The 14,616-nt window shown below is 45.3% G+C and overlaps 1 protein-coding gene across 1 annotated transcript in view; it reads left to right on the plus strand.

Annotated features, from left to right (window-relative positions):
* Nucleotides 1–201: 201 nt before the first annotated feature.
* LOC122559273 (SLIT-ROBO Rho GTPase-activating protein 3) overlaps nucleotides 202–14,616 on the plus strand; it is a 156,723-nt gene continuing 142,308 nt past the window's right edge. Inside the window, exon 1 of the mRNA XM_087993995.1 lies at nucleotides 202–945. Within this exon, the coding sequence (XP_087850121.1) occupies nucleotides 879–945 (67 nt within the window). The 5' untranslated portion in view covers nucleotides 202–878. The remainder of the gene's footprint in view (nucleotides 946–14,616) is intronic.

The following is a 14,616-nucleotide window of genomic DNA, read 5'->3' on the forward strand; positions in this document are numbered from 1 at the left end:
ATACACTAACCCCAGTCACATTGTTACATAAAGATACAATAACCCCAATCACACTGTGACATAAAGATACAGTAACCCCAATCACATTGTTACATAAAGATACAATAACCCTATGCAATTCAGAGAGTGTCCTGTAGGATACGATAAGTCCCCTCCCTCTGACTTTCACTTGGAGTGGATGGGAGGAGCGCTTGACGTGACTGTGCCTGCAGTCAAGGGAAACAGTCCGGATTCAGACATTTTTTTTCCCCCTTCTCGCCCTCCTTTCCTCAAATGCAGTTCGCTTCTCTGCTACAGATTGACTTGCAGCGAGGGACCTTGGGAAGCTGGAGCAGGATGAGAGATTGCAGGGGAGCCGGACACAAGGCTAGTCAGTGAGGAAGCGCTCCCAATCCCAACACCATCTCTTCATCCCCCCCCCTCCCTACTTTCCTCTCACTCCCCCAACAGCACGCCACAGGCTTGGAGTCGCTGCCTGCGTTTTCTGGGCTGAAACCTTCGCTTTTACAACTATATCGGGAAGCTTTTAAAAAGAGGAGTCACAATGGAACTGAGTAAATAAGCTGAGCGATTCAGGAAAGGAGCAGCGTTGGGTAGTGTTTGTTTCTGCCTCTGCTCTCTATTCCCACCCCTCCAGAGACAGGCAAGCAGAAGGACGTGGTGGATTCTTATAAAAAAATTTTTTTTTCAAGCGATTTCAAAGCGTGAACCTGACACAGAGTGTGACTTGGAGAGATTCCCGGATATCTCCCCCTCTCTCTCTCTCACACACACACACACACCTCCCGAAAGCTGTAACCGAGCGAGTGAGGGGAGAGTTAGCAGCCTCCGGGACTGACGAGCGGGGCTAGTGCTGCGACCTGGAGCCGAAGGACAGGATGTCATCTCAAGCAAAATTCAAAAAGGACAAAGAAATCACCACGGAATACGAGACCCAGGTCAAAGGTCGGTTCCCCCCCTTCCCTTCCCTTCCCTTCCCTTCCCTTTCCTTTCCTTTTTCTCTGTTTATTTTTTTTTGCACCGTGTAATGGGGTTGGGACCCCTCCTCTCCGGGTGTATAATATGGGTTATTACATAGCCCACATGGAGGTAAGGTGTCCTCCTGGTTAAATGGGCATTCTGGAGCTGCCGGAATAGTTGAATGTGGGTTTGGGGTATTTTCCTTTTTTTTTGGAAAAAAAAATAAGGGAAGGAGGGTGAGGGGGGAGGGTAGAGTTTCAGAACTGCATTGCAGTGTGGTGGAGAGCTGGAAGCGGTGGCTCGGGCAGCCTCGGTAGATTGTGCTGATGATCACACCCGCGATCCTGTTCAGAGCCGGGACGCTTTGCTCAGTGCTCCACCTGACCCACTCCCCGTGTTGGAGCCTCCTTCCCCCTTCCCTTTATTTTATTGACAAATTAGCTCGTTCAGCCAAAAGGGACTCTCTCTCTCTCTCTCTCTCTTGCTTTTCAACATCAGTGAGAGATACCCCCACCCTCTTTATAAAACTATATATTAAACAGAATGGGTTGAGTTATTAAGGGGTGAGGTGGGGAGATTGGTAAAAGCCTGTCCCTCCATCCCAACTGTAGCCAGTGTTGTTGCCCACATCCCCTCTTCTCTCCCCACCCCCTTCACTTTCAAATTTCATCCCCCCCCACCCCCGGGTAGGAGAGGGACTGACAGGTTCCCAACTCCAAGCGTTGGTCGAATTATCTGGGTCCCTTTCATTGTTTTGGGGTTGACTCTGGGTTAATATCGCTGGAGATTTCTTATGGTTTATTTCCCTTCGCCTGCTCATCTTTCTGTTTTACTTGGGATGGAAGAGAAGGGAAGACAGCTATGCCTCTGGGTTAATACCGTGTGTGGGTCATTAACCTCTTGTTTCTGCCTTAGTCACCTCCCTTCGTTCACCCGACTGCATTTGTCTCCTTTTTTAGCATGAAGTAAAATGATGTTTTGAAGTGGGTTTGAGGGGTGTATTAATCCCTTCCAAACTGTAATGTATATTAACCCCTGTCAATGGGGTTTAACTGCCAGCTCAGCACTCGGTGGTTTCAAAGTAACTTGTGTTGGTTCTGTCTGCTGGTCTCTGTAGTGAAGGTTTTTAACCCAGCAGATTTAATGTTTTTATTGTGTTTGGAATAAGGTGGAGGTTGCTTGATAGGAGTTGGTATTTACAATTCCAGTTAGTATGGCAGGACCCTGAGAGGAAAAGGAAGGGTCGCTCTCTCTTCTCTCTCTTCACCCCACCCCCTCTCCTGCACCTGGAGCTCACAGACTTTCCAGGAAACGGGAAAAGGATGGAGAGGCTGGCTGGGCCAATGTCAGACCCAGCATGGAGTCCTGGCTGGGGCACCCACAGTGACTGGCGGTACTGGGTTTGCGTTGCTAAGGCTGCTGTTAGTTTTCTGGCCCCCGATCTCTGCAGGCTTGGTCCTGACTGGATTGGTTGTTGTTGAAACTTTGGAACTTTTGGGAATGGCTCGGTGTGACACTACACCATTGTGTTTTGCATTTACTCTGGCTCATTTCTTATCTCTCTCTCTGCCACTACCAAGACTAGCTGGGGTTCTGTCTTTACTATCTGAACCATTCAAGTCAGTCATCTTTGCACGAGGACCATGATTGTTACCAGTGCTGGTGGGCACCACAGATGAGCACCACCCTGATACTTTTTTTTTAATTTAGCCTATCTTTCTAACCAACCCATTCAGAGATGTTCTTACCTCACCTCTGAAGCAGGTGGGACTTGAACCCAGGGCTCCTAGCCCAGGAGTAGAGACACTGTGCCCCAAGAGGGTCCTAAATCTGCTTATTTTAATCAGTTTTTCTAATCAACTTGTTCAGAGATGTTATTACACATTTCAAGGTGGGGCTTGGAGCAGGGCCTCCTGTTCCAGGGTAGGGACACTATCTTTGCACCACAAGAGGGTCCTTGTTTTCTCTCATTTCAGCACAAACCGCTGACCATTGGACCCCCACGCCGATCTCCGTCTCCGTCCCCGCCCCCACGCCCAACCCCCACCCCCACTCCCAGCTCCAGCCCCTCACCAGGTCCTAGCTCCCAGCTCTGCCGTGTTTTCACCATCCCTCCAGAACTACCCCTCTCTGAGGATGAAAGATCAGTCCTCAGCAGAGGTCACACCTTCATCCCCCTACGCTCTCGGATTAACGAGTTCAACACGCGGCAAGACATCGAACAATTCTTCCTTCGCCTTCGCGCCTACTTCTTCAACCAAGATTCTCGCCCACCCTCTGACGACCCCTTCTCCCGCCTCCAACACACCCCATCTACCTGGACACCCCGTGCTGGCCTCTTACCCGCCCTCGATCTCTTCATAGCCAACTGCTGCCGCGACATTAACCGCCTCAACCTCTCCACCCCTCTCACCCACTCCAACCTCTCACCCTCTGAACATGCAGCACTCCCTCCGTTCCAACCCCAACCTCACTATCAAACCTGCAGACAAGGAAGACGCGGTAGTAGTTTGGCGCACTGACCTTTACACCGCTGAGGCTAAATGTCAGCTCACGGACATCTCCGGCTGCCCCCTTGACCATGACCCCACCTCCCACCACCAAACCATCATCTCCCAGACCATCCAGAACCTCATCACCACGGGGGATCTCCCATCCACCGCCTCCAACCTCATAGTCCCACAACCCCGCATCGCCCGCTTCTACCTCCTGCCCAAAATCCACAAACCTGACTGCCCCGGCCGACCCATTGTCTCAGCCTGCTCCTGCCCCACCGAACTCATCTCTGCATACCTCGACACGGTCCTGTCCCCCTTAGTCCAAGAACTCCCCACCTTCGTTCGGGACACCACTCACGCTCTCCACCTCCTCCATGATTTTCGCTTCCCCGGTCCCCAACGCCTTATCTTCACCATGGACATCCAGTCCCTGTACACCTCCATCCCCCATCACGAAGGACTTAAAGCCCTCCGCTTCTTCCTTTCCCGCCGTACCAACCAGTACCCTTCCACTGACACCCTCCTTCGACTGACTGAACTGGTCCTCACCCTGAACAACTTCTCTTTCCAATCCTCCCACTTCCTCCAAACCAAAAGAGTAGCCATGGGCACCCGCATGGGCCCCAGCTATGCCTGCCTCTTCGTAGGATATGTGGAACAATCCATCTTCCGCAACTACACTGGCCCCACCCCCCACCTTTTCCTCCGCTACATCGATGACTGTATCGGCGCTGCTTCATGCTCCCACGAGGAGGTTGAACAGTTCATCCACTTTACCAACACCTTCCACCCCGACCTCAAATTCACCTGGACCGTCTCAGACTCCTCCCTCCCCTTCCTAGACCTTTCCATTTCTATCTCGGGTGACCGAATCGACACGGACATTTACTATAAACCGACCGACTCCCACAGCTACCTAAACTACACCTCCTCCCACCCTGCCCCCTGTAAAAACGCCATCCCATATTCCCAATTCCTTCATCTCTGCCGCATCTGCTCCCAGGAGGACCAGTTCCAAAACCGTACAACCCAGATGGCCTCCTTCTTCAAGGACCGCAATTTCCCGCCAGACGTGGCCGACGATGCCCTCCTCCGCATCTCCTCCACTTCCCGCTCCTCCGCCCTTGAGCCCCGCCCCTCCAACCACCACCAGGACAGAACCCCACTGGTCCTCACCTACCACCCCACCAACCTCCATGTACAACGTATCATCTGTCATTTCCGCCACCTCCAAACGGACCCCACCACCAGGGATATATTTCCCTCCCCTCCCCTATCAGCGTTCCGAAAAGACCACTCCCTTCGTGACTCCCTCGTCAGGTCCACACCCCCCACCAACCCAACCTCCACTCCCGGCACCTTCCCCTGCAACCGCAAGAAATGCAAAACTTGCGCCCACACCTACCCCCTTACTTCCCTCCAAGGCCCCAAGGGACACTTCCATATCCGCCACAAATTCACCTGCACCTCCACACACATCATCTATTGCATCCGCTGCACCTGATGTGGCCTCCTTTATATTGGGGAGACAGGCCGCCTACTTTCGGAACGTTTCAGAGAACACCTCTGGGACACCCGGACCAACCAACCCAACCACCCCGTAGCCCAACACTTTAACTCCCCCTCCCACTCCACCAAGGACATGCAGGTCCTTGGACGACTCCATCGCCAGACCATGGCAACACGACGGTTGGAGGAAGAGCGCCTCATCTTCTGCCTGGGAACCCTCCAACCACAAGGGATGAACTCAGATTTCTCCAGTTTCCTCATTTCCCCTCCCCCCACCTTGTCTCAGTCAAATCCCTCGAACTCAGCACCGCCTTCCTAACCTGCAATCTTCTTCCTGACCTCTCCGCCCCCACCCCACTCCGGCCTATCACCCTCACCTTGACCTCCCTCCACCTATCACATTTCCGACGCCCCTCCCCCAAGTCCCTCCTCCCTACCTTTTATCTTAGCCTGCTGGACACACTTTCCTCATTCCTGAAGAAGGGCTTATGCCCGAAACATCGATTCTCCTGTTCCTTGGATGCTGCCTGACCTGCTGCGCTTTTCTAGCAACACATTTTCAGCTCTGATCTCCAGCATCTGCAGTCCTCACTTTCTCCAGGAAGTCTTACCCAACCTCATTCACCCTTCCAATGCAATTGGTTAACGCTCAATGATGGACAGAACCCTCTGCTGGCGAGGATCATAGGGCCCAGTTATCTATCATCAACATCCAGGAACTATGTCTTTCCCATTGTAACCCAATTCAATATCACTAGTGGAATAGAGCTGTTGGTTTTTTATATATTTAATGATTGAGGAACTTTTTTTTTAATGGTGTCATTTGGCCCCATCATTATTACCACTTTATTCAACCTCTGTTACTTTGCCTGACTCCATCTCACCTCAGTTCACATGTTACTAAAGACATCATCCCTTCCTTTCTTTCAACTTCACTATATTTAACTTCGTCCTGACCTACTCCTCATATCCTACACTCTTTAAACTCGAGACCCACCCAAATCTCTGCTCCTATCCTACCTTGTGTCAAATCCTCTTTACCCATCGTCACCCCTATGCTCACTGATCTATCTTGGTTTCTGGTTAATTAGCACTTCAATTTTTACAAAAATATTCAAACTTCTCATTAAATTTCTTTATGGCCTCACCTTCCTATTGCTGTAATATCCTCCAGTGTATTTGCATTGCTTTAATCCAAGCCCCCTTGATCTTCCCTAACTTCAGTGACTCAACCATTCTTCCCTTCGTTTCCTGGGGCCTTAACTCTGGACTTACCTCCCTAAATATCTTCACTTCTCCATCCATTTCTTCCTTTTAAAATCTATCTCTTTCTTCAAGCTTTTTGCTCTCTTCCCTAATATCTCCTCAGTGTCATATTTTGTTTAATAATGTTTCTGTGAAGTGCCCTGGGGCACTATGCTAGAAATAGTTTTATATAAAGAAACACATTGTTAAAAGGGGTCCAAAACTATAAATACACAAGATAGCAAAAAAGGAGATAATTGACAAATTTAGAGGATAAAATCCTAAGATTCCATGGATAGCATCCATTTATTAAGTTATATGAGAAATAAGAGATACATTTGCACAAAATATAAATTTTCACTTCAAAAGACGGCATACATAGATAGTAACTCTAAAGAGCTATAGATCAGTGAGATTAATATGATGATAGGAAGGATAATGGAATCTTCACTCTATTACATGCTTTGATTCCTAGACGACTATCTACCAAATCATGAGTTATTGGCACAGATCTGAAAAGAACATTTCGATGCTTGAGAAATCTTTTACCTTTTCAGTTACTGCTCGAAAGAATTCGGTAAGAGTAGACTCAGGTAATGTTGTAGATGTAATATATTTTGATTCCCAAGCTCCCTTGTACAAGCTACTGAATAGTAGGGAAATTGCGTATACTGTGTCTGGATGAGTAGCAGAATGGATAGCAAGCTGATGATCATGCACTAAAAGGAGATTAGAGGTTAAGGTAGGTTACTGAGATTGACAAAAGATGAGTGGTGGTATTCCAAGGATTGGTGATGGGAATTGTAGTTGAATGACAGCACTCACGCAGTTTCAAAAACAAACACGTTGGGATTCACTTCAGAAGAAATAGTCTCTGCTTTTCAATTTTATGTTTGCACTTGTCCAGAGTGTTGGTTAGACTGTGGTCTGATCCTTACAATGTGATGAATATAGAGGCATTGGAAAATGCAGATAAATATAGAAAGATGATGTCAAGACTGAGGTCAAGAACGATTGACCACACTTGGATTCTCTTCTCTGCGGAAGAGAAGACTAGTGCATTACTTGATTATATACCTTTTACAGTTGCAAGATAGTCTGAGAGGATAAGCACAGAAGACGTTTCCACTCGTGAAAATCAAACGAGATTGTAAATATAAGACAGTCACTGATTAAAACAAATGGAGAAGTCAGTTGCTAGAGTGTAGTGCTCCAGTGCTGGAATGAGTAGTTGAAGTGAATGTTGTGGATGGAGTAGGGGAAAAGTTGGATAAACACGAAAGAGAAACCAGGATAAGATTGCATTGTTCAGAGACCATGGTATGGACTGTTGGGCTGAATGGCCTTTCCCTGTTGTGCATTCTATTTCATTCTATGCACTCCTCAATAAACAGTGAATACTACTACATGTAGGGTGGCATTATACAGTTCACTCTTCAAGTTAAACATTCACATTGCTAAAAATCCCCAATTTTTCTTTCTAATTTATCAGCTGTTAGGTTTTTTTTTGTGAATGAACTGGTTCAAGCTAAACATGAGCTGTGAATAAGGCCAACCAACTATGGGAAAGCAAGCCAGATTGTTGGCTATGGCAAGTAATCACAAACTGAGGCACCCCATTTCAATAGTGAGCAATTGCTCTTTGTATTAGCATTTGACATTGCTGATGCTCAATACTGTCCTGTTCTTATTCTGAATTTTGGCTGTTTTCATGGCTAAAAGCTAACCATACCTTGGGAATAACTATGAAGCCTCACCACTAATTGTATATCTCAGTTGGAGCAGTTCACTTGGAAACTACAGTGGCAAAAATGAAACCTAAGTAAGCTGCAAAATCAGTCTTGTTCCTCCAAAAGTCAGTTTAATGTGTAATTTAATCAGTTTATGTCAATAAACCGTTTAATGTCCTGGTGAAAGTTAAAGATGCATTACTCAATGGATGGCACGGTGGCTCAGTGGATAGCACTGCTGCCTCACAGCACCAGTGATCCAGGTTCGATTCCTACCTCAGGTAACTGACTGTGTGGAGTTTGCACATTCTCCCTGTGTCTGCGTGGATTTCCTCTAGTGCTCCGATTTCCTCCCACAATCCAAAGATGTGCAGGTCAGGTGAATTGACCATGCTTAATTGCCCATAGCATTAGGTGCATTAGTTAAGGGTAAATATAGGGTAGGGGAATGGGTCTGGGTGGGTTGCTCTTCAGTGGGTCAGTGTGGACTTGTTAGGCTGAAGGGCTTGTTTCCATACTGTAGGGTATCTAATCTAATCTAATCAACTGTTATAATTGGGCAAGCGCAACAAGATCAAATTTGTGATAGACAAAAAAAAATTTCTGATTTCATAGTTTAGCCTGAACTACAGTATGGCTTTTTATGATGACTCTAGAAAGTATTCCATAGTATTTGCAGTATATGCTACACCATTAAAGGTTTGTGGTTTACTGTGATGCCTACAATCTTTCCCTAATGGATTGTAGTGAACCAGATGGAGTTTTAACAACTAATGAGTTCCATAGTCACCGCTATGGAGACTGGCTTAAAACTCCATCAGCAGCCATTGTGGGTTTGAACTGGTGCCCCCAGGGCATTTGGTTGAGTTGGTGTATCGCTATGCAGTCACAACTCTACTACCTCCACCTTTAAACTGTGCAACTTGCCTGCTGTGTTTCTGGCATTATGATAGTGCCCTCATTCCAAAAGCATTTCATTAGTTGTAAAACACTTGGTGTTGCATTTTAATAACACTTTTTTTTAAAACAAACTTTCTTCTTTCATTCTTCTTGTCCTCCTTAACCTCTTGCAATTACCTCATTTTATATTACCTAAGCAGGGCTCTTAGTGCAACAGTACCTGTGGAAGCTTATTGTCATGAGAGTCTGCCATAAAGAGTGACAGAGAGAAACCCAACTTGTACCTCTGAAGTGTACAGCATCTTTCGCAACCTCAGGGTGTGGAAAAGCACTTTACAACCCCTCAAATATGGCTGAAGCATGCTCACTGTTGTAGTGTGGGAAATACAGCAGACAATTTGTATGCAGTAAGCTCCCTAAACAGTGTCCAAATCATCTCTTAAGGGCATAAGAAATGGGAGTGAATAAGAGTCATTTGGCTCTCTCTGCCATTTGAGATGGAGTCTTTGTGTTGCACCTGAGGCAGAATGCCTGGATTCAAGTCCTACCCACTCAAGAGGTGTGTAATAACATCTCTGAACAGGTTGATTTTAGATGATATTTAAAACAAAATTCCATCAAGAACATGTGTTTTCTCTTTCTCTCTCCTCCAATAAAGTCAGTATTAAAATATCCCTTCCTCCTCTGAGAAACTTAAAATGAAAGACCATGCTTCAGTGTGTAAGATGCTGCATTTCGGAAAGGCAAATCAGGGCAGGACTTATACACTTAATGAGTGTGGTGCTAGAAAAGCACAGCAAGTCAGGCAGCATCCGAGGAGCTGGGGAATTGACATTTCTGGCATACGCCCTTCATCATCAGGAATGCCTCAAATGTTGATTTTCCAGCTCTTCAGATGCTGCCTGACCTGTGCTTTTCCAGCACTGCACTTTCGACTCTGATCTCCAGCATCTGCAGTCCTCACTTTCTCCTTATACGCTTCATGGTAATGTCCTGGGGAATGAACCTGTAGTACAGATTCATAGTTGCTTGAAAGTGGAGTTGCAGATAGACAGGATAGTGAAGGTGGTGTTTGTCTGTTTGCCTTTATTTGTCAGTGCATTGAGTATAGGAGTTAGGAGGTCATATTACAGTTGTAGAGGACATTAGTTAGGCCACTTTTTTGAATACTGTGTTCAATTCTTGGCTCCCTGCTATAGGAAAGATGTTGTGAAACTATCGGGAGAGGCTGAATAGGCTGGGGCTATTTTCCCTGGAGCATTGGAGGGTGAGGGGTGACCTTGTAGAGAATTATAACATCATGATGGGCATAGTCAAGATGTTTTCCCCAGAGATAAGAAGTCCAAAGCTAGAGGGGATCGGTTTAAGTTGAGAGGGGAAGATATAAAAGAGACCTAAGGGGCAACTTTTTCACACAGAGGATGGTGCAAGTGTGGAATGAGCTGCTCAAGCAAGTGATGGAGGCTGGTACAATTACATCATTTAAAAGGCATCTGGATGGGTATATGAATAGGAAGGGTTTAGAGTGATTTGGGCCAAGTGCTGGCAAATGGGGCTAAATTAATTTAGGATATCTGGTTGGCATGGACTAGTTGGACCGAAAAGTCTGTTTCCGTGCTGTATAACTCTGACTCTATGTACATTGCTGAAAAGCCTTAGTTTAAAAAAAACAGCCAAATCTGAGAAGGGTGATTTAGAAGACCAAATTAAAATTAAAAATGAAGTAATTGCAAGACGTTAAGGAGGACAAGAAGAAAGAAAGAAGAAACTTTGTTTTAAAAAAATGTTATACAAATGCAACACCAAGTGTTTTACAACTAATGAAATGCTTTTGGAATGAGGGCACTATCATAATGCCAGAAACGCAGCAGGCAGGTTGCACAGTTTAAAGGTGGAGGTAGTAGAGTTGTGACTGCATCGTGAAAGACCAACTCAACCAAATTCTCTGGGGGCACCAGTTCAAACCCACCATGGCTGCTGATGGAGTTTTAAGCCAGTCTCCATAGTGGTGACTATGGAACTCATTAGTTGTTAAAACTCCATTTAGTTCACTGCAATCCATTAGAGAAGGAAATCTACCATCCTGCCTGGTCTGACCTACATGTGACTCCAAGACCCATAACACTGTGATTAACTTGAAATACCCTCACAGAACACTCAGTCCAAGGGATCAGCAGCAACTTACTAACCTTGCCAGTATACTATGAAATAATTTTTAAAAACACACACAGTCCCAGAAACTGAGAAATAACCAGGTATTCTCAGTGCTAATGGTTTAAGAATAAATATCAGACTAGGCAATGGGGAGAACTCCTTTTGTGCTTAATCTAAAGGATGCCCTTGGACTTGGTCTCAGAGGACAAACTGGTTCTTTTTCAATATCCCTTCTGAGAAATATTATCTCTGACAGCTCAGCATTCCCTCAATACTGACTGTAGCTAAAGTCTCATTTTGTTTTATTCAAACCTTTTGTTGGCTCAAATGACACTTTCTGCCTCTGTGCAGAGGAGTACCAATGAGCAACTCTGATTCTCTCTTAAAATACCTTTAATAATATTCCTTGGAGTGCAATAGAGGATGCAGAAAGGATTTGCAAGAATGTTGCTGGATTTGAAGAGTTTGAGCTATTGGGAAAGGCTGAATAGGCTGGGGTTGGAGCATCAGAGGCTGAAGGTTGACCATATGGAGGTTAATAAAATCATGCGGGGCCTGGATAGGGTGAATAGCCAAGGTTTTTTTCTCATGGTAGGGGAGACCAAAACTAGAAAGCATAGGTTTAAGGTGAAAGGGGAAAGATTTAAAAGGAACCTAAAGGCCAACCTTTTCATGCAGAGGGTGGTACGAGTATGGAATGAGTTGCCAGAGGAAGCGGTGGAGGCTGGTACAATTACAGCATTTAAAAGGCATCTGGATGGGTATCTGAATAGGAAGGGTTTAGAGGGATATGGGCCAAATGGCAGCAAATGGGACTAGATTAGTCTAGGATATCTGGTTCGCATAAGTTAGTTAGACTGAAGGGTCCGTTTGCTGTACAAACTCTATGGCTTTGTATTGAAGGAGACTTAGTATTCAGAGTATTAGGAGCAAGGCCCGTTGTCTCTGAACAGATAGATAGATTTAGGTGTCAGGCTAACAACTTGCCCAAGTGACTGCCTCTCTGATAGTGCAGTGGAGATGTGGTATTGCATCTTGGATTGTCTTCTCCAATCCGCCATTGAATGGTACAGGAAGAACCAAATTTTCACAGATTATTTCTGCTCTGCCACTGTAACATTGCTGGTGAAGATCTAGCCGGAGAGATGGTCAGGGAAAGTGAGTAAGGGAGGGAAGTGGGGAACAGCTCAAGGGAAATCAGGAAATTCGGGCTTGTGTGGTATTGAGGAAATGCAGAGGATGTGGAGACAGTGGTATTTTGGAGGAAATGCTGTAATGTATATTGATTTCAACATAAGGATGCAAGGGAGCTGGAGTGTGTCAAATTGCTGTTTGGAAGGAAATGGGAAAAATAGTTCAGAAGAGCATTCCCCTCAATTATATCAGCATATGTATTTTGTTTGTCATCTCCAAGCTAACTGACCAGATGCTTGGAGTCTGGATTCTGAAGGTGGTGGCACTGAGTTGGCTCCTGAGTGGGTTCCTCAGTTGCTGACTTTTATGATAGGTACTTTGTACAGTCTTGAACTGCTGCATGGAGTGGACTGTTTTCAACCTCCCATATCCTGTACGAAATTAGGCTTGTTTTCTGCAGGTGCAGATTCAAGGAAATGCTCTTGGGTCATGAGCAAGGAATCCAATTTGGGATGAATTCCGTCAAGGAATTTTAAATGAGGCAGTGGAAATTTTTCATGTTTTCTGCATCCAGTAAAGGTGCATTTCCATTGAGTGCACCAGATGTTCCGTGGACAAGGGTTTAAATCCCTTGCAGATAAAAGTTTTGAATTTAATAAAAATCTAGTGTAAAAAAGCTAACCTAATGTTGACCACATAACAAATACTGATTGTTCTGAAAATCCAATTGGTTCATTAATGACTTTTTTTTTTAAGGAAGGCGATCTGCCACACTTACTTGCTCTGGCATATATGTCATGCCAGACTCTCAACAACGTGACTGACTCTGAATTGCATCCTGAGCAATTAGAGTCATAGAGTTGTACAGCATGGAAACTGACCCTTTGGTCCAACCCGTCCATGCGACCAGATATCCCAACCCAATCTAGTCCCACCTCTCAGCACCTGGCCCATATCCCTCCAAACCCTTCCTATTCATATACCCATCCAAATGCCTTTTAAATGTTACAATTGTACCAGCCTCCACCACTTTCTCTGGCAGCTCATTCCATACCTGTACCACCCTTTGCGTGAAAAGTTGCCCCTTGGGTCTCTTTTATATCTTTCCCCTCTCACCCTAAGCATATGCCCTCTAGTTCTGGACTCCCCCACCCCAGACTTTGTCTATTTATCCTCTACTTTTCGTCATTTATATAATGATTTGGATGTGAACAATTAGAGATGAACAATAAATAGCAGCCTACCCAGCAGTGTCCACAACTCATGAACAATTTTTTAAAAATAACAATTCTGAAATCTGGTTTGATGCAGATTGGATTTGGAGTGAAATTTCTCTTTCACTCTACACTGTTCCCATCAAACTCTTCCAGGGCAGGTACATCATGAGTTATATGCTCTCTGTTATGCCTCATGAATGTAATTAAGTAACATTTGTTGAAGACTGCTCCCTACAGCACCAAAGTGACACTCTTATTTCTGCATCAGATTTGGCCTGAGGGAGACTGCAAGTCAATGCTGAATTAGGGACAGTGTGCTATGCTGTAGTTTAATGACTGTGAAAAGAGCTGAGATTGCCCCGACAACACTTAGAATTATTGCATCCCTGGTATTTATTATCCATCTCTTGTTGTCCATCTCTAATTGTCCAAGAGGCAATTAAGAGTCAGCCACATTGTTGAGAGTCTGCCGTTACATGAAGGTGAGACCAAGCAGTGTGGAAGCAGGCCACTTGGCCATTTGAGTCCACACTGACCTTCCAAAGAGCATCTGACCCAGAACAAACTCTCTACCCTGTTAGTGTAACCCACAGTTTCCATGGTGGATCCACCTAGCCTGCACATCCCTGGGTACTAAGGGCAAATTAAATGGCCAACCTACTTAAACTGCACACCTTTGAATTGTATTAGGAAACAGGAACACCCGGAGGAAACCCTCGCAGACATGGGGAGAACATGCAAACTCCACACAGACAGTCACCCAAGGGTGAAATCCAACCCTGGTCCCTGGCACTGAGACAACAGTGCTAGCCACTGTACCATCCACCTCTTCAGGTAGAGACTGGAAACACATTGAACTGAGTGACTTATTGACCTGTGGAGGGAGAGGTGGGTGGTGGTGGTAGGGAATCCTTGAAAGGGCTGAAAATAAGTCTTTGCTAATTCAACTAAAAGTAAAATTCTGGTAATAGATTTTTTTTTATCCCTCTGGACTGTGCATAAAGTCTTTAACAAAAAAGTCTTGAGAGGGTTTCTTGTAGTTTTTTTTTATGATGTTGGAAATTATCATTATACAGAATTACATAATGCTTCAACAGCCAGTTAAATACTTCTCCCTCAACAGATTCCTCCCTTGTCCCTCAACATCAATCAATAGGTTCAAGAAAAAAAAAGATATGTTACTGATGAAAAGTGGAATAAAGGCCTATGGGGAGCAGACAGGAAAGTGGAGTTTAAACTTGGGTAAGATCAGCCATGATCATGTTAAAT

Source organism: Chiloscyllium plagiosum, unplaced genomic scaffold (genome assembly GCF_037043375.1).
Source record: "Chiloscyllium plagiosum isolate Xiang-an unplaced genomic scaffold, Cpla_swu_hap1 HiC_scaffold_14, whole genome shotgun sequence".
NCBI classification, from domain to species: Eukaryota; Metazoa; Chordata; class Chondrichthyes; order Orectolobiformes; family Hemiscylliidae; genus Chiloscyllium; species Chiloscyllium plagiosum.